Raw genomic sequence first — 22,058 nt, 5'->3', positions numbered from 1 at the left:
GCGTCCCCAGTGCCTGCCCAGTGCCTGGGCCACCGCTGCCCCCGAGGCCCATGTCCTGCCCGGCTACGCACACAGGCTCCGTGTGTGAGGCCCTCCCAGCACATGGTGGGTGGCCGCTCGGTGTGCAGGGCTGAGGGCCTCTGGGACGTGACTTGTCCTCTCTGAGCCTCATTTCTAAAACAGGGTCACTGCCACTTCTCATCGTGTGGCCCTCAGCAGAGCCGGCCCTTGGGGACGCCCGAGCCCTTGAGGGCGGGTTTTGTGCCTTCCCCCCCTGCACCTCTGAGCTGCCTCTGATCACTGGTGAGGGCAGTGAGAACCATCTAGTAAACATCTCCACCCTTCCCTGCTCCCCCGCCCGCCCCATGCCCTGCCCCTGCCCGCCCGTGCCCTGCCCTGGGCCGCTTGGGTCCCAGGGGATGTGCCGACTCCAGGGCCCCCTCTGGCCGTGTTTGTTCCCACCTTGTCCTTTCAGAAGAGAAGCAGCGGGCAGTGGGCGGGCCTGGGAGCGGCTGCAGAGCCTGAGCCCTGCTCTTGCTTCCTGGGCAGGTCCACAACGTGGCGTTTGCCTTTGAGCTGATGCTGGACGGAGGCCTCAAGACCCCCAAGGCTCGCCCTGAAGGTAATGCCCTGCCCCCGGCCCTGCCTACCCCAGCCCCGGTGTCCCCCGTGCTTGTAGCTTCGGGGACCAGGGCCCGGGGGACTGTGCTGGTTTTTAGCAGCCCCTGGACTTGGAGGGCGTGGCCTCTGCCCACGAGCCTCAGGACCTTTGTCCCCCTGCGGGTGCCGGCGCTCAAGCTGAAGATGCTCTTTCCTGCCTTGAAAGGATATTAAAAGCTTGCTGCAGTCAGATGACCGTTGGGTTGATCCCTGACGGCCGGCAAAGGGCAGGGCTTGTGAGCAGGGACGAGGCGCGATCATGCCGTGTGGGGGTCTGAATAGCCGCAGGGAGGCCCGGGGAGCCGGTGGTGTGGCCGCCCGAGCAGGGAGCCTGGGGGACCAGGAGCGGGCCTGGTGCCTTCCTCGGACCTGCCCATTCACAGAGGGCATCGGGCCTGTCGGCCGCCTCCGGCTCGGTGGCTCCTGACCTCCCGTCGCTGCAGCCGTGGCCGGCGGCGGGAGGGTGCCGGGGCCGAGGCCTCAGGACCGGGGAGACCCTGGGAGCCCCGGGTGTCGGTGGGAGCCCCTGAGTTCATTGTGAGGGTGAACCGGCGGGCAGGCCGTTTCTCCTCTGCGAGTCTCGGTCTCCTGTGCCAAACGGGAAGGCAGGGGGGGAGGGTTATGCCAGTGCCCTGCACTTGCCTCCTGCTCTGACAAGCTGGGTTTGGAAACGCTCTGGGACTCCGTGTAAGGACAGCTGTTGGCTCACGGCAGCCCCTCAGCCTGCCTTCCGTAAGAGATGCTATTTTTGCTTCTGGGGTCGAGTCCCTGCAGGGGGAAAGCAAGGTGATCGTGCTCTGGCCCGACAAGGGGCTTTTGCATCCCCTGCCAGTTCTACAGGGGAACGGGACTGGGGCCCAGAGCAGGGATGTCACTTGTCTGAGGTCACAGAGCAAGTGAGAACACCCAGGTGCCCAACATCCAGGAGGACCGGTCCCTTTCCCGCCAAAGAAGGCAGCCTAGACTTAGTAGGCTGTCGGATCCTCCGAGGGTCCTGCCGTGGGCTGCCCCCGGCCCCGTCGCCTGACCTCGAGGGGGCGGGATGGAGCAGCAGCCCCCACCCCGCCCTGCCCCCCAGAAAGCCCACCGTCGGTCCTGGCGCCGGATGGCCCGTGGGAGTTGGACCCAGCAAGCATCCTTGGCTGTTGGAGACCCCGCACCACGTGGACACCGCTGGTCCCCAGACCGGCCTCGCTGCAGACTCTGTCCCGGCCATCCCAGGTGCTCACTGAGCGGGCAGGTGGCCTGGGGGCCCCTGTGGCAGTCTGTGTCTCGGGACGGCGCTGCCCAGGGCGTCCCGGGTGTGGTGGCTGTCGGTCTTTAAGCCAAAGTGCTCCGCTGTGGATGTGACAGCTGCCCCGTGTGCTCCTGTGTGCTGGCACTCGGGCTCAGGTGTCCTCACCCCGCCCACGGTTTCTGTTTCCTTCCGCAGATGTGGTAAACCTGGATCTCAAGTCCACACTGAGGGTCCTTTACAACCTGTTCACCAAGTATAAGAACCTAGAGTGACCTCAGAGAGCAGCGGAAACCCCTGTGCAGGGCGGGGAGGCCCGCTGGCTTCCCCTCCGAGCCAGGGTTATCCCCGCCCCCACCCCCACTCCACCCGGCCTTTTCGGGTCGTTGCTCTCAAACTCCCTTGTGCAACTCCTGTAACTCTGCAGCGGGCAGGACCCTTGCGAATCCGGGGTTCTGCGCCCCTGTCTCGTTGGTGCCTCCTCCAGTGCCCCGGTCGCACCCACACCTCCCAGCCCGTGGGAGGGGCACCCTGCGATCCTCTGGACCCAGCGATGAACCACCCCGGGCGATGAGAACAGCATCAGTAGCTCTACCCGAGCCGAGACTCCGCTGGACCGTTCTGGGGGAATCTCCATGGAAGCCAGACCTTTTCCGTAAAAAGCATTTTACGGTTTTAAAAACTGCTTTTAAAGTCCCAGAAGCTTTCGATGGAACAGGAGGGCCTGGGCCGTGTTCTGCTTCTTGACCGGCGTTCTTTCATTCACTTTTTGCATGAACATCTAAGACCCAGATGACCCGCTGCCGTGGTGTGGGAGGAAGGATTTGCTGAGGCTATTTCTGTATTTCTTTTCTTCTTCTTCTTCTTCTTTTTTTTTTTTGTGACAGCCAAATGGGTTGTGTTAGGAGCTACACCTAAAATGTTGCTCCATCCATCTCAGAGGCCCTGTTTGGGAATAGATGCGTTTTTCAAACTTCTAGAAAGGGGAGTCTATCAGCTTGCCAGGGGCTTCTAGAACTAGGTGCCCCAGGCAGGGGGCTTAGGCAGCAGAAGTGGGTGGTCTCCCAGCTCTGGAGGCCAGAAGTCCCAACATCACGGTGTTGGCTTACAGATGGCCGTCCTCCCCCCTGTGTCCTCGTGTCGTCGTCCCTATGAGTGTCTGCGTCCTGATCTCTTATAAGGACACCAGTCATAATGGATCAGGGCCCCCCCATGTGACCTCATGTTAACATACGGACCTCTGTAGAGACCCTGTCTCCAAATACAGTGGCATTTTGAGGTACTCGGGGTGAGAGCTTCAACGTACGGATTCCAGGGGACACTGTTCAGCCCTTAATGGGGGGATATGAAGTGCTCCTCCCCCTCCTCCCGAGTGTGGCTTTCTAGAACCCTGCTGTCCGTAGGCACCGTCGAGCTGGTGTGTCCTACTAAATCGAATGCCAGTGCTCACGGCTCACAAAACGGCTTAATATTCTGGCTCAGCCCCACTGCTTCCAGGCCGGGGCTAGTTTCAGAATCGCCGTTTTGATGGAGGTGGTTTCCCAACGGGGGAAAGAAATAATTAAAACAGCATTACCGTGGTTCCTACGGATGCAGTGACATTAAAGATCCACGTTGACAAAATAGCCAAGGCTGGAAGGTTCCGTGCTGACTTCATCACACGCCTAGAATGCCAGCGTCCTGAAAGCCGTGGAGACCAGTCGTCTGGCCCCGTTCACAGGCAGGCTTGGCGGGGGTGATCCCTGGGGGCCCAGGGGGCTGAAAGGGGGTAGGAGTGGGGACACGGGATTTGGAAAGCACACGACCTCGGGGTTTTCAGCCCAGACAGGCTCCGCACCGCGAAAGGGAGGAAATTGCCCTGGAAGGCAGGGGGGCTCCGCGTTCCCAGGCGACGAGCCCTCTTCAGGCCCTGTGTGTTTCTGGTTGGAGGGTAAGAGGGATACTAAGATCCGGGTCAACTATGAACAGGCACCTTGGCCTCACAGTGCTGACTGCTGAAGGTCGTGGGTCTGGCAAAAGATGTCATCTCTCCAAACCGGTTTTATTCGAGTTGGATCAGGGGGGTGGAGGTGCCTTCCACACACCTGTAAGGGGCCCTGGAGCTGTATGCACTTCATTTCCCTCCCTTCCCCATCCAGTGAGAATCGGAGTTGAAAGCATGGCCTGGACATTTGCACGGTTGAGGGGGGAGGGGTGCAGATGTGAGGCGGAGGGCAGGGCCACCTCTGGGGATGGTCCCCCCTCCTCTGATCAGCCCCATTGGCCACACTGGGGCATCTTCTTGGGGTGACTTGGGCAGCAGAAGCAACTTTCCTTAATCCCGGAAAGTTCTAGAACCCTTCCTCAAGTGACCCACATTTTCAGTGAATTGTGTTTCCGTGAAGGAGGCCCCTCCACAGGAACTAAGGAAAAGCCAGCTCGTTTGCACCCGAGCGGCGATGGCTCAGGGTCTCCGGGGCCCGAGTGCGGGGTCGGGTGGGGGTGGTGAGCTGGTCACCTTTGATCCTTCTCCGAGTGGCTTTTGTTCGCGTCCTCCACCGGCCACGGGGAAGCCGCCTGCAGCTTCATTTCCCTTGTGACAGCCGCGGGGTATCCTGTAGGCCGAGCCCCGTGTGCCCCAGTGTCCTAACTGCGTGTGACAGAGAGCTGTGTTTTAAAGGAACCAGATGCTTTTTTCAGCCCCTTCGTGTGCCAGTGTTTCACAGTCTTTTTAATTGTTTGAAGCCGTGTCTGTTTTGGGTTTCTGGATATTCAAGAAAAGCCGCTAAAACCCTGGCTGTGCTGTTATGCTGCCCGCCTGGCTGGCCGTGGGAAACTGAGGCTTTTCCTGAGTGCCGCTGGCCAGCACCCTCTATGCAAACCTGATCTGTCCTAAGCCGGAGACTCGGTCAGGAGGGTGCCAGGAAGTGCCAACAGTGTGCTGTTATTTATTCCAATAAAGAACTTGAGAGCATGGGGCCGTCCGCTGCTTGTGTCTGGTTTTTCTCTCCTGCGCTTAGGGGTCATCGGTTCGCGCCAGCCCGGTGCTGGGGGCTGGGACACACACAAGCTCCAGGAGCTTCCGATCGGACCAGGCCTGCTGGACAGCGGCGCTGTCTCAGGGGGTGGTGGCCTTACGCTGCAGGGCGAGGGACCCGAGTGGCCCTCGACGGTGGCCAAGGGCTCGTGCTCCACGCTGGCCCTGCTGTGAGCCTTCCCTGCAGAAGTCACGGGGTGATTCGGGCACCTCGGAAAGAATCCCCGATTGCCACCCCAAAGAACCCAGGCTTCGGAGAATTGCCTGGTCCAAGCCCGCTTTGTTCCCATGTGACTGCTGGCTGGTTAGTTCTCCCTCGCTTTCCACGGTGGGAACGTCCCTCCAGTTTCCCTCCCTAAAGAGCCACCTTCCTTCATCCAGGTTCGGTTGCCTGTAACTGGGGCCGCTGTAGTTGCTCGAGGCAGAAAGGAATCGAACGCAGGAAATGAGGTGACCCCAGAGCCACGGGAAGGCTGGCGCGGCAGGCTGGGGACAGACCCCCACGGAGGACGCTTCGAACCGCACCGTGGTGCCCGCCGTCCCTGCCGTGACCAGGAGGCTGCTGAGTGGCTGCTGCCCCGCGGTTTCAATTTCGAGCCGGATACTTTCCGTCCGCCTCTCCAGATAGATGCCTCTCCAGCGTTTTCCGCGCTGGCTTCACGGACTGCGTCCGTGCGCTGCCTTGCCTCTGGCTTCTGTTTGGACTTGGCCGGTGGGAGGCCCCGGCAGGAGGGAGCGTGGGGGAGAGTGAGCGAGGTCGGGGGGTTTGTACTCCAGGGCCGCCCCTCTGCGGGGCCACCGGGGTCGGAGGGCCCCTCTACCACACCCCTGGCTGGCGGATCTGTCTCTCTGGGCTCTGGTGTCCACTCTGGCCTCTGCCCCGTCGGGCCCTGGGGTCGTGATAACTCGCTCATGTCGCTAGTCTTGGGCTGTGGCACTGTCTCTTCTGTGTTCCCTTAACCCGGCCCCGGTAGGCGCTTTGTCCAGCACGCTTCAGTTTCCCTGCGTGGATGGGCCATCTCTGCCAGGACGTGGCGGTGCACCTGGCCCGGGAAGCAGGGGACACAGGGCCACGCCGTGCCCGCCACACCTGCCCCAGCAAAGCGTGCAGCTGCCCGTCCCCACCATGCTGCAAACTGCCTCTGCCTCTTAGGCTGGTACCTCTGTGAGCAGCGACAATAGTACCTGCCTCGGAGGCTGGTTCCAGCAAACTTAAAGGCCTTAAGGGGCGCCTGGGTGGCTCAGTCCACTGAGCGTCGGACTTCAGCTCAGGTCGTGATCTCACGGCTCATGAGTTCGCCAGCTCCCCGTGGCGGGGAGGTGGGGGTCCCTGGCCTCAGTGGCTGGCTTGGCTGGTGCTGCCACTTGGAGATGGGGAGACCACGAGGGACTGCTGGGGTTGCGAGGCGGGGAGGGGAGAGGGAGAGAGGGAAGAAACTGCGAGGCATCTGAGGGCCCGGAGGTGTGGCTGGGTGGTTGGCGCTCGGGGGGCAGAGCTTTCCGTCGGGGCCGTGGAGGCACCAGGCCCTGAGGCCCAGCGAGGAGGAAGCTCCCTGCAGACGCAGCCCAGCAGGCCCTGCGGAAGCCGCAGGCCCGGAGGAAGTGAGCAGCTTGGGGGGTGGGGGGTGGGGGGACCCTGCCCTCCCCTGGCCCCTCCAGCCCCCAGGGTAGGAACTTACTTTTCTCTGGAAGCCGGTGATCACGATTTGAGCTCCGCGGCCTTCATTTCATGGCAGCCAGGTGAGTCTCAGCTCCCGGGAGCCCTGGGCTCGGGGCTCTCTGCCCGTCTGTAATGTTCAGGAGCGAGAGGGCACAGAGGGAGGGCTCCGGGGGTGGGGGCTTGTGGCGGCCGACCCCAGAGAACACACCCTTAGCTGAGGGAGGGACTCGGGCCAAGGAAAGCCCTGAGCCCCTGTGCACCAACCCCCCACCCCGGCCACCCACGCGTAGAGAGGCGCATTTCCTCCCTCCAGGGGCCGGACAGGCAGAAGGGCACGATCCCACCTCCCCGGTAGCCAGGTGGACAGTCTCCCTTTCTCCGCGCCATCTCCCCTGAGCGTCATCCGGCATGGGGGGGGGAGGGGGGGAGAAAGGCCACCCCGTTTCAGATGAAGAAACTGAGGCCCAGGGCGGGGAGGGGCTGCCGGGGGAGGGGAGATACCCTGAACAGAGCTGGGGCAGACACCCCCCGTGTCCTCTCCACTGCCTTCGGTGAGCTCTGAGTCCGGCCCTGTCTTGTAAAGACCTTCAGGACCAGGAAGGGAGGGGATTCGCCCAAAGTCACGTAGGGTGAGGAAGAGCAAGCCTGGAACCCGGGCCTCCTCCTAACCCCCAGGCAGGGCTCTTTCCTCTTCTCCGGCTACGTCCCTCGAGCCGAATCCTGTCCAGAAGGAGGCTTGGGAATTCAGGGGGCAGGACCGGTCCCACAGCTGTGGTCTCCCCCATCCTCTGTTCGGGATGGGGCCTCAGAGGTTTCCCCGCGGGCCCGCTGCTAGGGCGATGGGGTGGCCCCTGCCGGTGTCCCCATCTTGCCACAGCTCTGGGTCCCGCTGCTGTAGCCAGGTTTCCCCGGTGGGGGGGGGAGGGGGGGGACTGGAGCTGCCCCCCATTCTGCGGCCCCCCTGTCTTTTTGGGGCCCGAAACGCTGGGGAAACGCGGGGGGCCGAAGAGGAGGGCAAAGCTGCCGGCTGAGCAGGAGAGGAAGTGAGCCCTGGGGCAACAGGAAGGAGGCCGGGCTGGCTTCTCCAGGGGCCCCGTCCCGCGTGGGGTGAGCCCGGCCCCTGCCCAGAAGGAGCGCACACGAAGGAGGCCGCACACGCCCCTCGCATGCCGGCCCCTCCCATGCCGACGTGCGCAGTGAGGCCCCCAAAGCGCAGAGAGGCTGAGCCCGCCGAGCCCCACCGTGGACAGCCTCGTTCCGCGTCGGGCCAGGCGGGGCCAGGCCGCCCCCCGAGAGCCAGGCCCCCGTGGAGTGGCAGCCGAGCCTGGGGGATGCCGCCATGCCAGCGTGGTCCCCGCGTCGGAAGGCTGGTGGTGCCACTCCGTGCCCACCTGTCTCGGCCTCAGGGACCTGGAAGGGACAGATCCGGTGCCCCCCTCGCCCTGCCCCCGCGGGAACTCAGGCACCGTAGAGGTCACCCGTCAGTGGATTCGCCTCAGCCAGCCCTGCCATACGCCCACCCCGGGCATCCCTCTGGAGCTTAACCCCAGGGTTTCCCGGATCTTGACAAGCCCTCCGCCGCGGGCCTCCCTCCACCCGTGCGTCCCGCCAGAATGGGCCCCACGGCCTACTTCTCATCGGGGAGACCCGTCTCCTTGCCTAGGCAGCCCCCGCCCACTCCCCGTGCCTCATGGTCGGGAAGGAACGACGGCCCAGAGCCAGCGTGGGGCTCCTCGGATGGTGATGCCCCCTGTCCCCTGCATCCCCCAGGGCCGGCAAGGCAGAGATGGAGCCAGAATCCTTGCACAACATGCTGCAGCTCCCGAAGGCGGTGGGCCGGCCGGCGGAGGAGGAGCTCCCACAAGGTGCGGGTCCCAAGTGGGGCTGGGGGTCCGGGCAGGGCGGAGGGGCGGGTCTGCGGGCAGGTCCGGGCCCTGCCGTGCTTCCCAGGTTGTTAACTGAACACCCAATTTGTGCAGCCCCTGCCTATGCCTTCTGCTTTATCCTTGACAACTCCCACCCCCGCTTCTGGAAGCTTTGGCAGGTACCCCCATACCGCTCATAACCACACATCTCGCGTTTGAGGATGACACTGGTAACGCGATATTAACTGCTCCTACGTGCTGTGCACGTCCTACAAGCCGCACCTCGTTTATTGCTCTGAGGGTAGGCGTTCCTGCCTCCCTTGTATGCGCGAGGCAACTGAGGCCCAGTGAATAGCAGTGGCAGGTGACTCCGTTCACGCGGTGGAGCTGGGGTTGGGAACCCAAGGAGGGGAGCCCCAGCATTCAGGTTCCCCTCCCGCCATGCCCTGCTGGCAGATATGTGCAGAGATCCGACTTGGCGGGGGATGGGGGTTATCGATCTGCTTCCTTCACTCGTGTGGGTCCCTTTAAATAGTGGGTGGGCACAAGGGCGCCTGGGTGACTCGGACTTTGGCTCAGGTCACGATGTCCGTGAGTTCAAGCCCCGTGTTGGGCTCTGTGCTGATAGCTCAGAGCCTAAAGCCTGCTTTGGATTCTGTGTCCCCCTCTCTCTGCCCCCCCTCTCAAATATAAATAAACATGAAAATTTTTTTCATGTTTATTTATATTTGAGAGAGACAGAGACAGAATGCGAGTGGGTTGGGGCAGAGAGAGAGGGAGGCACGGAATCCGAAGCAGCTCCAGGCTCTGAGCTGTCAGCACAGAGCCCGATGCAGGGCTCAAACTCACGAACCGCGAGATCATGACCTGAGCCGAAGTCAGAGGCTCAACCGACTGAGCCACCCAGGCGCCCCCCAAAATTTTTTTAAAAAGTGGGTGGGCATAGGACGGGGCAATTCAATGGGTGTGGGTCCCCCTTTTAGCAAGTCTGTTTTCTGAGCTCGGGGAGTTTGTGGCCACTGCCCCTGAAACCTCCCTTCCCAAGGAGATGTTTGGAAAGGACAACGCAGGTACCCAAAGCTGTCAATCCCCCTGTTACAGAAAAGAGGCGAATCAGGAAGCAAGCCAAATGTCCCGCTCAGCAAGGGCGTTAAGTGAACTCAGTAGAATTTATGGAACCTTTAAGACATAAATATGATGACGGAGGAAAAGTGTGATGTAGCTGAAATGTAAGAGCAGAATGCAACTTGGGCTAGACCCTGTGAATACAGCCTGAATTTTAAGATGGGCGATGTGGCCGAGAGACCCCGGAGCAGCGAGCGAGACCCTGGGGGCCGGGCGGGCATTGCCCAGAGTCGAGAAGCTGACTTCCTTCACTGCCTGGTGCTCTCTGTTTATAGATGGCTTAACGCTGGAAAGCATCGCTAACAAAATTGCTGTTAGCGGTGGGGCTTGGTTATTTGAAAAAATATTTATTTTTTGTTTTGCAGTGGATTTAGAAATACTCAAAGTACTGGCAGGCGCAGCTGGATCATGGGATGATTCAGAGCGGCAGGAAACCTGCTCCAGGAAGGAGCTGGCGGGGGGTGGGGGTGGGGTGTCGCCGGAGGCTTTCACCCACCCACCCACTCCCCACACATCGGTCCAGAGACTGCCCGGGCCCAGCGTGTTAGATATCCCCGCCTCTTGTCAGGAGATACGGGGCCAGGGAGAACTTGAAGGTTTTCAGATCATCTAGGAAAAGTCTCCAGCCGCGTCGTGGGAAGACAGAGGCATTGCATTTTGTGAACCTGGGCAAGGCAGTGCCCCCCGTGGTGACTCAGTTTCCCCCATGTTCATCGAGACTAGATCCTCTCGGCCCTGCCATTTGTGGGTGCTGCGAGTCTAAGGCATCGGGAAGCTGCCGACCAGAGGGTCAGCCAGGGGGGTCTCGGCGTCCTGCCCGTGCCAGGGAGCCAGACAGACTGGGGTGAAATCCGCCGTGGCCCCCTGGTGCCCGGCCCCTGGGCTCGTGCGAGCCCCTCTGCTTAAGTACGTGGGTAGAATTGCCAGATAAAACACAGGACACCCAGTTAACATTTGAATTTGAGGCAGGAAACAGTTTTCCAGGCGAACTGTGTCCCCAAAATATATTGGTGTGCCTGAGGATGAGCTGGTGCTCATGAGGGGAACCCAGAGGGAAGGGCATTTGGGGTGTGGCTGGAACAGCACGGGCGAAGAAAGAGGTGTGGAGGACGAGGCGTGTCTGGGAGGACCAAGTCTCTTTAGATGTTTGATGCTCAGGGCGTGTGCGTGTGCGTGTGCGTGTGCACGCGTGTGTATCAGTGACCGTGTCTGTGGATCCGTGTGGGCGCGCGTGTGATGCAGCGGGACCCAACTCCCCGGGTGTCGAGGTGCCAGGCTGCCCAGCCCCCCCGCAGGGACCCCACACGCGTGTCATGCTTGCCTCTGCTTCCAGGAGAAAAGAAGAAGTACCTGCCACCCACCTCGCGGAGGGACCCCAAATTTGGAGAGCTGCAGAAGGTACAGCTCCTTCCGCGGTCTCCCCCCCCCCCCCCCCCCCCCGCTTTCTCTGGGGGCAGTCTTTCCGTCCCCTTGGGGCGGGGTCTGTCCCGCTCCTCCCCTCTCTGACCTCTGCCTGGCTGGTGGTGACCCTGCAGGTCCCCGGGAGACCTGTTGAATGGCTACGTGAGGGAACATTTATTGAGCACCGACTGTGTGCCTTTATGTAGATGATCCCCACAAGCCTCACGACGGTTGAGAGGGATCGGCAGGTTCAGGCCTCTGTTTTCGTCTGCCTTATTGCTCCAGTCTCCACGTGGCCTTTCTGGTGCCTCCTCCAGGGAGGCCTCCTGGCCTGCACCACCTTCCATCCCCCCCAGACTGTGGCCGTTTTCCCATCCCTTCCTCTCTCCCTCCCGTTCCCTGGCTTCCTCCATCCCACCTTCCCCACCGTCAGGCACTGGGACCCGAGTAGAACGACCGAGGCCCTTCCTGGAAACCTGACGGGGTGCCGACACGTCCTAGTTGGGGCTCCTCCTGGAGCTTACCCTGAGAAGGATTTGGGTGCAGGTAGTGAGTCAGGAGAAAGGAAAGCAAGTGGGCGGGCCCCTCCGGGAGCAGGTGCAGAGACGGAGTAGCTGGGTCCCAAGTCCGGAGTAGCCGGTGCTGCTCCCTTAAAGGCACGGGGCTCTGCTTCCTGCGCTCCCGGCCTGTTGAACCCGGGCGGGGACGGACGCCCTGGCAGAGGTGCAGAGGGAAGCAGGGGTGTGCGCCTCAGTCGTTGAGTCCGGGGGATCAGGCGGGACCCCAGCAGCCCCCGTGTGGGTGTCCTGGGGCTGGTGCCACCGAGTACCATGAGCCAGGTGGCTTAAAGCAAGGGGAGTTGAAGGTCTCCCAGCCCGTAGGCCGGAAGTCCTCAGTCGAGGTGTGGGCAGCGTGGGTCCCTCCCGGAGGTTCCGAGAGGGAACCCATCCCAGCCTCTTGCCCGGCGTCAGGCGGCTCCGGTGACCCTTGGCGCCCCTTGGCGCCTAGACTCGCCACTCGGGTCTCTGCCTCCCTTGTCACGGGGCCTCCTCTGTGTTTCCAAAGTCACGTCCCTCCTCTCCTTCTGGGCTCTCCCCAGAAGTGCCTACTTAGATCCAGATTTCTCCCAACAGCCTCTTCAGGGCAATTCAGGCCTTTCCTGTCGAGGGCCTTCAAAACTCTTCCCATTATCCAGTTCCACGGCCACCTCCCCACTCTCAGGTACTTGTTGTGGTGGCCTTCTGGGACCAGCACCTTGCACAGGACGAACAGCACCCCTGCCCCCGCCCCCCACCCCGGGCCCAGGTTCCTGCTGAAGAGAAGCAGAGGGTCTTTGGGAAGTCAGACTGAGAGGGCAGGGAGGGCTTCCCAGAGGAGGTGACGTTTGGCCTGGCCTTGAAGGTTGGTATAGGAGCTGGCGGGTGGGAGGAGGGCCTTGCGGGTCAGAGCTGAGCCAGGTGGGGGACCCGGTGAGGAGTGGTCCCGGGTCAGCCATCTCCTTGGGGTCTTCAGGTGCTGATGGAGTGGATCAATGCCAAGCTCCTCCCGGAGCACATCGTGGTCCGCAGCCTGGAGGAGGACATATTCGATGGGCTCATCTTGCACCACCTTTTCCGTAAGCGGCTGCTCCCAGGGTACATGGGCCTGGGCCCCAGCACCTCCGCCCCCCCCAAGCCTGGCCCCTTCAGGCCCCAGGGGTGGACTCCTCAACAGCCGCCCCCTCCCCGTCACCGTTGTGATGTCGGGTTTGGTCTGCGCACCTGCCTTCTGCCCACAAAGTTGTGAGGTCCCAGAGGGCAGGGGTGCACCTGATTCTGGTCCTCAGCTGACCTGGGGCCTGGCTCAGCAGCACCCTTTGGTAGTTGGACAGAACGATCTTGCCAGCCCCTTCCGGAGCACCTGCCAAGGAGCAGGTGTGGTTAAGCCTCTTACTAACCCTATCCTCTTACTATCCCCATTTTATGGATGAGGAAAATGAGGCTCGGAGGGGCCTCGTCACTTGTCCAGCGTCTTGCAGTGGGGAAGGCGGGGGGGTCAGGGTCTGAGCTTAGGAGTCTAGGCCACCCTGCCTTGCAAAAAGGATGTGCACATAGCTGAGCAGAAGGCTAAGGTCAAGGTGAGGTGGGCCAGTGGAGGGCGGCTCGGAGGGCCGGGGCTCGCTCGGTTCACAGGGCTTTTGGCGGTGGAGGGGAGCCTGGGTGGGGGGGGCACGGTCCTCACCCCTCCCTCCCTCTCCTGCCTTTCTCGGCCTCTCCCCCCGACTCCCTCCTGGGCCCTCTCCCGCTCTCCTGCCCTCAGAGATGCTGACCGGGCTCCGGCTGGACGTGGAGGAGATGGCTCTCACGGTCCCCAACCAGAGGCGCAAGCTGGAGGCCGTCCTGGAGGCAGTCAACCGCAGCCTGCGGGCAGAAGATCAGTCGCTCAAGTGGAGCGTGGACGGTATGTGGGGCCCCGGCTGGGGCGGGGTCCCCGGGAGGGCGGGGGGGAGCCTGGGTCCCTGTGCAGCACCGGCCTCTTGTTTCCTCTGCCTCTGGGGTGGGGGCACCCTGGGGGCTTCCGGGGAGCCTCCCGTGCAAAGTCGTGCACCCCGTCGAGGGCCAAGAGCCCTACACGCTTCTGCGCCCCGGAGGTGTCGCCGCAGCAAAGCCCGCGGCCGTGTAACGGCATAAACGCGGTCGATGAGGCCCCTACTGTTTGAGTTCCAAGCACCACGAGCTCCCACGTATCTCGTCAGATGGGTGCTACCGGTCTCGCTTCGTTAATTGATTTAAGCTCTACCCGCGGTGCCTGCTTGGAGCGAATGGGAGGGAGCAAAGCCCCCACTCTGATCTCCGCCCCCTCCCCCATCTTCCAGATGAGAAAACTGAGGCTGAAGGGGTTGAGTGCCTTCTCCGAGATTGGGAGGTGGTGATGTAACAGTTTTCAAGCCGACTTTTTGTTGGGTTGCGTGCCTTCACCGCTGCATTTAACGTCCCGCTTTCAACAACTGATGGGCGTAACGTTGGCCCTGAATTAAGCCACACTCATCTGAAGCCAACAGTTTCTTGCACTGGGGCCTCCACTGTAGGGCCTCGAGCGGCTCAAAATCGTAAAGGGTGGCTGTCTCTGTGTCGAAAGCCCCGTCCACTTGGGGAATTGTGCCCGTGGGCTGTATTCGCAGAGCAGGGTGATGAGAGCACAGGGTGGCTATTTTGGGTTCCGAATAAGTATCTCCAGCCCTCTGCCTTCCAGGAGGCTGGAGGCAGATCTCCTTGGTCTTCAGAGGGTTGTTGGCACAATATGGAGCCCTCCGTGTGGCCCCAGGTATCAGTGGCCCCTTCCGCTCTGACCTGTGCCCTCTGCCCTCCCAGCCATCTTCAACAAGGACCTGCTGGCCACCTTGCATCTCCTCGTGGCCCTGGCCAAGCGCTTCCAGCCCGACCTGCCCCTCCCGACCAATGTCCAGGTGGAGGTGATCACCATGGAGGTACGGGGCTGGGTGCTGGGGGGACCCCTGTGTACAGGCTGAGCATCTTGGGTCCATGTCACCGTACCCTGGATTAGGGGGTGCTGCGTGGGGAGGGGCTGAGCCAGGATGTTTTCTTAGGAGCCTCAAGATATATCACATCCCTCCAGGACTGCAGAGGGGCCTGGGCTGGAGCTGTGGGTGGAGATATTGAGAGTCCGTGGTGGCGGGGGGCCTAGGGTCACATGGTCACATGGGCCATAAGTGGTCATCTATCTGTTCATGGCCTTTCAGAAGCCTTCATAGTTTTGGCCCCCAGGCCACTGCGGTGTTGTCCCTCATTCACCAACGATGGCTGTGACCGTGCAAGGGAGCCTTCTCGTTTCTCCACCTGCAGGGTCCCCTTGCTCTAGCATATGCACAACTGGTGCTGAAGTTCATGTCCCCGGAGCCCATGGCTTCTCCCTCAGGCAGAGTCTGAGCATCACAAACGGGGCCCCCACCTTCTCCTGCTCCCCGTTATTCCCTCCCCCAACTTCTGAGTGCCTGATGAGCCAGGGGGCTTCCCGTCTTGGAGCTTACGTTTCACTCAGATGAAATCATTCTTACTTCTTTCAAAACCGTTGATTAAAATTCTCCACTAAGCAGTGTCATGACTTTGTTTATACTTCTTATATAAATCAGAGGTGACTTCATTCCTTCATTCCTTCACTCATTCACTTATTCATTAATCCATCCACCTACCTATCCACTCATCCATTTACCCATCCATCCATCCATCCATCCAACCATCCATCCACACACTCATCCATCCATCCATCCACCCAACCATCCATCCATCCATCCAACCATCCATCCATCCATCCAACCATCCATCCATCCATCCATCTAACCATCCATCCATCCATCCATCCAACCATCCATCCATCCAACCATCCAACATCCATCCATCCATCCAACCATCCATCCATCCATCCAATCATCCATCCATCCATCCAACCATCCAACATCCATCCATCCATCCATCTAACCATCCATCCATCCAACTATCCAACATCCATCCATCCATCCATCCAACCATCCATCCATCCAACCATCCAACATCCATCCATCCATCCAACCATCCATCCATCCATCCAACCATCCATCCATCCATCCACCCATCCACCCATCCGTCCACCCGTCCACCCGTCCACCCATCTGTCCACCCGTCCACCCGTCCACCCATCCATCCGTCCATCCGTCCATCCGTCCATCCGTCCATCCGTCCATCCGTCCATCCACCCATCCACCCATCCATCCATCCAACCATCCAACCACCCATCCACCCATCCATCCATCCATCCAACCATCCACCCATCCATCCATCCACCCATCCATCCATCCATCCATCCAACCATCCATCCATCCAACCATCCATCCATCCATCCATCCACCCATCCATCCATCCATCCACCCATCCATCCATCCATCCATCCATCCAACCATCCATCCATCCATCCAACCATCCAACCATCCATCCATCCAGTCATTATTCATTTGTCATTCAGATCAACACATGTTTATTGACTCCCTGTGAGCCAGGGACTGAGTGAGACTCTGGGGATATCTGGGGAACAAGACAGACATTGTCCCCATCCTCATGGGGCCCAAGGCTCATGAGCAAGAAAGACAATTGAGCCAGGCCACAGTGATGAGCACTGTCCAGGAGCCGCCCTGAGGAGGGAAAGAGGTAGAGTGAGCTGGGTTCTGGGGCTGCGCTGGCCACTACAGTCTTTCAGTGGCTGCTGGCGTGGGTCCCCGAGTTTTCTGGGATTACTCAATTTCTTCCCTGTTTTTCTTTCTTAGAGCACCAAAAGTGGTCTGAAGTCGGAGAAGTCGATGGAACAGCTCACTGAATGCAGGTGAGGGAAGAGTCAGGGCTTGCAGCACAGGCCGAGCTATATTATTTGGGGAATGGGTAACAGGGCCTGAAGCTGGGGACAGAGCTGCCCGCCCTTTGTGGGAGGGACCCTCACATCTCGCCAGCTTCCTCTCAGCCCCCAGAGGGCCTCGCTGACCCCTCAGCACTGCCGGGCGCCTTTCCATCTTGCTGGGCCTCGCAGGGCATGGCCCTGGCTGTTAGGCATGCCCCCCCCGCCCCCTGCCAGCTCGTTTGTCCTCTGCACAAAAGCAAGCAGAGTTGGGGACAGAAGGGGCTGTGGCTCCCAGTCATGAGGTCACACTATAGCCATTGTGGGCCAGGAGGAATCTAGACCTGGGGTCACAGGACCCCGATGCCATGTCGCTTCCCAGAGCCTGGTGGCCGAGGGCTGGAGCCAAGGGCACCAAACACCAGCATTTATAGAGCACCTAGTGTGTGCGGGGTGGGAGGCTCTGTCCTTGGGTGTCCACGACAACCAGCTGCTTACCTTTCGTGCGTCTGGACAAGCAGTTTGCTTGGCTAATGGGCTCTTCCCTCTGCCCTCCTGGAGGTAAAGCCTGGCTCTCTGTTTCAGGCTGCCCTCTCTACCCTGCACAGCCCAGTCCCCTGTTGAGGGCCTTGGTCGCAGGGCCCACCCGGCCCTCCTGGGACAGCTTGACCCGCTTTGGGCCCAGAACCTTGCTTCGAAGGGGTGTGGCTGGGGTGGAAAATTTGACACAAGGTCGAAGACAAACCATTCAGAACAAGAGAAACAGAGTGAAAGAAGCCAGACGCAAAAGAGAGTGTGATTTCATTACACGGGCTTCCAGAATAGGCTAAACCAGTTCACGGCGGGAGGAATCAGGGCAGGGGTGATCTTTGGTGGGGGGGGGGGTAGCGGGGGCGGGGGAGAGCACATGGGGGTGCCGGGAAGGGTCTGTATCTTGTTGGGTGCTGATCACACAGGTGCGTGCATATGGAAAAACACACGCGCCTTAATCGTACAATTTGTGTGCTTTATTGTATGACACCGCCCACCCGAACTAAAACAACCACAGAAATGACAAAATCCAGACATAACTAGGTGTGGAAGCCTCCAGGGTGGGGTGTGGGCCTCTTTCTGCCTGCTCCCTGTGCAAGGGCCCTGCCTGCTTACAAACTGCAGGGAAGAAGGGAGCTCGCCCGTTTCTCTGTCAACCTTGCTAGTGCTGAGTCTTATCGTAGTAAGAAACTACAGGTCTGAGGATATTTTTTAACCACGTGTTTACCTTTCTACCCCCTGCAATTGTCCCTTTAGCACAGACCAGGACCCAGCTACCAGTGAGTACTTTTCCCACCGGGTGTGTGTTAAAACAGACGGGAGGATGAAGGGTCACTTGCTGGGTGTTCTCTGCTCTTGCCTCTGCCCCCCGCTACTTGTATCTCGAGCCTTCTTCTGCTCCGTTTGCCCCTTCTTCTCTCCGTCAGTCCGTCCCAGGATCGGGCTGTTTCCTCTCACTATACTGCTCAAACCGCAGGGAGAGGTTTACAGTTCCCGCCGGTGGTCATGGTGGAGTTGTTATGAACGTGTGGGCTCTGAAGCCACATGGCCCGGGTTCAGACACTAACGTGTCCTCTTGTTAGCCATGTGAACTTGGGCAAGTGACGTAACCTGTCTGTGTCTCAGCTTTCTCATCTGTAAAATGAGATTAATAACAGCACCCACCTCTTGGACTGGTGAGGAGGGTTAAAAGATGATTTGTGAATGTGTTTAGCCCAGAGTGGGTGCCCCATAGTGACTGTGCAGTGGTGTGGCCACTTCTTTTGTGACAGACATCTTCCCCTATTGAGGGATTGGTCCATCCATTTCTTCTTTCATTCATTCACTCAGTTGGCCTAGTCGGCTGTTCATCCATCCATCCATCCACCTACCCACCCACCAATGTATCCTTCCATCCATCCATCCATTCACCAATCCACCTGTCCATCCACCCACCCAACCACCAATCCATCCATCCATCCATCCATCCATCCATCCATCCATCTATCCATCCACCCACCCACCCACCAATCTATCCATCCATCCATCCATCCATCCATCCATCCATCCATCCACCTACCCACCCACCAATGTATCCTTCCATCCATCCATCCATTCACCAATCCATCTGTCCATCCATCCATCCATCCACCTACCCACCCACCAATCTATCCATCCATCTATCCATTCACCAATCCACCTGTCCATCCACCCACCCAACCACCAATCCACCCACCAATCTATCCATCCATCCATCCATCCATCCATCTGTCCATCCATCCATCCACCTACCCACCCACCAATCTATCCATCCATCCATCCATCCATCCATCCATCCATCCATCCATCCACCAATTCATCTGTCCATCCACCCACCCAACCACCAATCCACCCACCAATCTATCCATCCATCCATCCATCCATCCATCCATCCATCCGTCCGTCCATCCATCCATCCACCTACCCACCCACCAATCTATCCATCCATCCATCCATCCATCCATCCACCAATTCATCTGTCCATCCACCCATCCAACCACCAATCCATCCATCCATCCATCCATCCATCCATCCATCCACCCATCCATCTACCCACCCCCCAATCTATCCATCCATCCATCCATCCATCCATCCATCCACCTACCCACCCACCAATGTATTCTTCCATCCATCCATCCATTCACCAATCCATCTGTCCATCCATCCATCCATCCACCCACCCACCCACCAATCTATCCATCCATCCATCCATTCACCAATCCATCCATCCATCCATCCATCCACCTACCCACCCACCAATCCATCCATCCATCAATCCATCTGTCCATCCACCCACCCAACCACCAATCCATCCATCCATCCATCCATCCATCCATCCATCCATCCACCTACCCACCCACCAATCCATCCATCCATCCATCCATCCATCCATCCATCCATCCATCCATTCACCAATCCATCTGTCCATCCACCCACCCAACCACCAATCTATCCATCCATCCGTCCATTCACCAATCCATCCATCTATCCACCAATCTATTTGGCCATCCATACACCAGTCCACATCATCCACCCACCCACCCACCCACCCACCAAATTACCCATCCGTCCACCCACCCACCAATCCATCTGTCCCCACACACGCCCACCAGTCCATCCACCATCCATCCATCCTAACATGATTTTCCTCCCTGAACCCTCCCCACTTAGAACACAGATCTGTATGGGCAGGGGGTTCCATGAGGGATGCTTCACCTGCAAAGGTGGAAATAATGACCTTTGAGGGGCTTCTGAGAACAGGCTGAAGGAAGATGAGTGGGAGAAGGAAGGGAAAAGGAGGTGCAGGGAGGCTGGCCAACGTGTGTGTGTGTGTGTGTGTGTGTGTGTGTGTGTGTGTGTGCAGGGCAGCATGAGGACATGGGGTGTTGCTCGGGGGGCAGTGTTTGTCAGGGGGCAGCATGAGGGTGGGTCACATGGTGAGGGGAAAGGAGCCGGGCCTCCCCACCACCCCGTCTAGCACATTCGTGCTGTTCTGGCTCATGTCAACCGAGCACACATTCGCCTCCCCACTTCCTGGCTCCTTCAGAGACCCGATTTCCCTGGCCACCCAGGCCAAGGGGTCCAAAGGGACTGGTGTCTCCACCATGATTCCTGGTGCACGATGCTATCTGGTGCTACCTTTTCCCTTTCACTAATGAGAGAACCGAGGCACAGAGAGGTGAAGTGACTTGCTCAGAGTTGCATAGCTGCTGAGCATCAGCATCTGAAGGTAAATCCTTCTAGCCAGCTTGGGCACTCGGTGCCCGAGGACCCATCTTCCCTGGGGAGATTGTTGGCTGCACATATGAGGAGGGCTGCTTGTGGGAAAAGGGCATTTGGCTGAGGACTCGGGTGTCTGAGGCGGGACGAGGCCCGGGGCTGCCAAGATGCCCCCCTTTGTTCCTAAACCAGGCAGGCGTGACTCAGCTGCTGAGGGTGCTGGCCTTTGGCACGACGCGGGGCTCCGTGCCCTCATTCTGCCAATCCAGGAATGCGGGGGAGGAGACGCGCGGGCCAAGTGTCTGTGTGGGGCTGGGCCCTGCTCGGTCACCTGCGGCAGCTGCATGGGCTCCGTGGGCCTGTGGGTGAAGGGGGGGGGGATGGGGACGAAGGAGAGAAGCTTTCCAGGGGGAGGAGCGGTGGCTGAGCAGACGCACAGGCATCCACGGCAGAAAGGATGACCTTTTTTTTGTTTTGTTTTGTTTTTAAAGTTTTGTTTATTTATTTAGAAAGAGAGAGAACACGAGTAGGGGAAGGGCAGAGAGAGAGGGAGAGAGAGAGAGAGAGAGAGAGAGAGAGAGAATCCCAAGCAGGCTCTGAGCTGTCAGCACAGAGCCCGATGCAGGGCTCGAACTCACGAACCGTGAGATCATGACCTGAGCCAAGACTCGGATGGGTAACCGATGGAGCCACCCGGGTGCCCCAAGATGAAGTTTATCGAGGTCCTACTGTGTGCCCAGCCACCGAGCCAAGTGCGTTATCTGGTACCAAATCTCATCTTTGTGAAGACCCCTTCTAGTAGGTATGATCAGCCATGATGTGCAGATGAGGAAACCAAGGGCCAGAGAGGGCAGGCGACTCCCCCTGGGCTACACGGCCAGGGGCGCAGGGACAAAGACGCAGGCCCATGTTTTAATTCAAGAACCGTTGCGATGACACTACATCTCTCTGCGGACTGGGTATTCTGAGAAACTTTTATGGAAATGCGTCCCTGTTTGGCGCAAGGATAATAGCATCATAATGAGGCGTTTATTGGATCTGTCTGCAGAGGACGTCTTTGATGAATTATTTAAACTGGCTCCGGAGAAAGTGAACGCTGTGAAAGAGGTAAGAGAGATCAAAGCTCCCAGTCACTCTCCCGCCCGTCTGCCTCGTGTCCTGGGGGGTGCAGGGGAAGGGGCAAGGCCCTCGCTCCTCACCTGCTGTGCTTCGGGCGCCATGCGGGGGCCTTTCTGTCCCCCCCCCCCCAAAACGGGAGGCGGGAAACCTGAGCCCCGGGCCCGACGTCTGTGCTCTTCCTTGTGTAGGCCATTGTGAACTTTGTCAACCAGAAGCTGGATCGCCTGGGCCTGTCTGTGCAGAATCTGGACACCCAGGTAGGGTCTCAGGTGCAGGGTCCCCGGGTAGGGAAAGGTCACGGGGTGCAGGCGGGGAAGAGGGTCCTGCGGGGCACGGGGAGCCTCGATCCGCCCCCGTGGGGCCTGTGATGTGTCATCTCTTGGAGACCTGGCGCCTCTCCGATGGCGGACGTAGCTGGTAGGTAGGCAGTCTCACCCACCAGGGACACCGTGGGGATCTCGTGAGGCAGGGACCGTGGGTGCGTTTTACGCAGGGGCTCATCTATGCCGTGGGAGCTCTCCTGGTGTGATTGCGTCTGCTTACGGCTTTGAGCTACCTGCCGGGCGTTGTCTTAGGTTCCACCACAGCCCTGGATCTGTGGGCCCCCCGGTTTCTCGGCCCCCCGGAGCTGACCTACACCTAGTCCCCGCGTGGGGCAGGAGCCGGGTCTTGCACGGTCGGCATCGGCATTCTGCGGGGGGCCACGGTTTTCCCTGAGGATGCTGTGCACCTGCGATACTCCCTCAGCACGGAGGGGAGCAGGGAAGCCGACGGGCTGATCGCCGGCGCGGGGCCTTCTGGCGGTGATGGAGCCCCCTGGACACCAGACACATCAACCCGCCATGGCGGGGT

General features: G+C 59.7%; 2 protein-coding genes and 1 long non-coding RNA gene across 10 annotated transcripts in view; 2 read left to right on the top strand and 1 right to left on the bottom strand.

Moving 5' to 3' along the window:
• The window catches only part of PARVB (parvin beta), a 103,902-nt gene extending 99,053 nt beyond the window's left edge, over window positions 1-4,849 (top strand). For 3 of the 4 annotated variants that reach the window (XM_086712058.1, XM_086712057.1, XM_086712053.1), the window contains 2 exons: window positions 550-622; window positions 2,093-4,849. In XM_086712058.1, the coding sequence (XP_086568184.1) occupies window positions 550-622; window positions 2,093-2,169 (150 nt within the window). In that variant the 3' untranslated portion in view covers window positions 2,170-4,849. Of the gene's footprint in view, window positions 1-183; window positions 304-549; window positions 623-2,092 lie in introns of those variants that run through there. The other variant, XM_086712056.1, reaches the window with a different exon arrangement.
• LOC147578839 (uncharacterized) lies at window positions 2,731-7,614 on the bottom strand. The gene is made up of 2 exons (XR_015253242.1): window positions 6,590-7,614; window positions 2,731-6,486 (listed from the first exon to the last, which is right to left on the bottom strand). It is a non-coding gene; the product is annotated as an uncharacterized LOC147578839 (long non-coding RNA).
• The window catches only part of PARVG (parvin gamma), a 23,688-nt gene continuing 8,004 nt past the window's right edge, over window positions 6,375-22,058 (top strand). For 3 of the 5 annotated variants that reach the window (XM_086712059.1, XM_086712062.1, XM_086712063.1), the window contains exons 1-9: window positions 6,519-6,650; window positions 8,341-8,435; window positions 10,894-10,958; window positions 12,474-12,576; window positions 13,260-13,400; window positions 14,312-14,427; window positions 16,255-16,310; window positions 21,113-21,194; window positions 21,395-21,463. In XM_086712059.1, the coding sequence (XP_086568185.1) occupies window positions 6,640-6,650; window positions 8,341-8,435; window positions 10,894-10,958; window positions 12,474-12,576; window positions 13,260-13,400; window positions 14,312-14,427; window positions 16,255-16,310; window positions 21,113-21,194; window positions 21,395-21,463 (738 nt within the window). In that variant the 5' untranslated portion in view covers window positions 6,519-6,639. The other 2 variants (XM_086712060.1, XM_086712061.1) reach the window with 2 other exon arrangements.

Source organism: Puma concolor, chromosome B4, assembly GCF_028749965.1.
Source record: "Puma concolor isolate L17-30 chromosome B4, mPumCon1.1.hap2, whole genome shotgun sequence".
NCBI lineage: Eukaryota > Metazoa > Chordata > Mammalia > Carnivora > Felidae > Puma > Puma concolor.
This window is presented reverse-complemented; position numbering and strand designations above follow the sequence as displayed.